The sequence below is a fragment of the Halyomorpha halys genome, unplaced genomic scaffold (assembly GCF_000696795.3).
Source record: "Halyomorpha halys isolate HHAL.00 unplaced genomic scaffold, Hhal_1.1 Scaffold44.1, whole genome shotgun sequence".
NCBI lineage: Eukaryota > Metazoa > Arthropoda > Insecta > Hemiptera > Pentatomidae > Halyomorpha > Halyomorpha halys.
Genome location: NW_027115243.1, coordinates 268,811 through 269,074, shown reverse-complemented (window position 1 = coordinate 269,074; position 264 = coordinate 268,811). Strand labels below are relative to the sequence as shown.

At 49.6% G+C, this 264-nt stretch overlaps 1 protein-coding gene across 1 annotated transcript in view; it reads right to left on the bottom strand.

Annotated features, from left to right (window-relative positions):
* LOC112211915 (uncharacterized) overlaps window positions 1–264 on the bottom strand; it is a gene marked incomplete at its 5' end in the record, with an annotated part of 215,970 nt that overhangs the window by 37,182 nt on the left and 178,524 nt on the right. Inside the window, 1 exon segment of the mRNA XM_067052310.1 lies at window positions 1–204. Within this exon segment, the coding sequence (XP_066908411.1) occupies window positions 1–204 (204 nt within the window).

Genomic DNA, 264 nt, shown 5'->3' with positions numbered 1-264 from the left:
GTGAGGTTCTGGTAAAGAGTCTTCAGCCTCGGCCAATAGGTGAAGGCCCCGTTGAGGAGGTCCTGGCTGATCACAGTGTCCTTCACGAAGCCGATGTACGTTTCTGGGGACAGGTTGCCTCGCGCGAAGTAGTTGATGCCACTCACCATCGATATCCCTATGTGTTCGATGCTACGCAGGAGGTTCTTGAACGCGATAAGGTACCTGCAAAGGAATATTTATTTGGTGAAGAGTTACGCAAAGGATACGTTTATCAGGATGTAA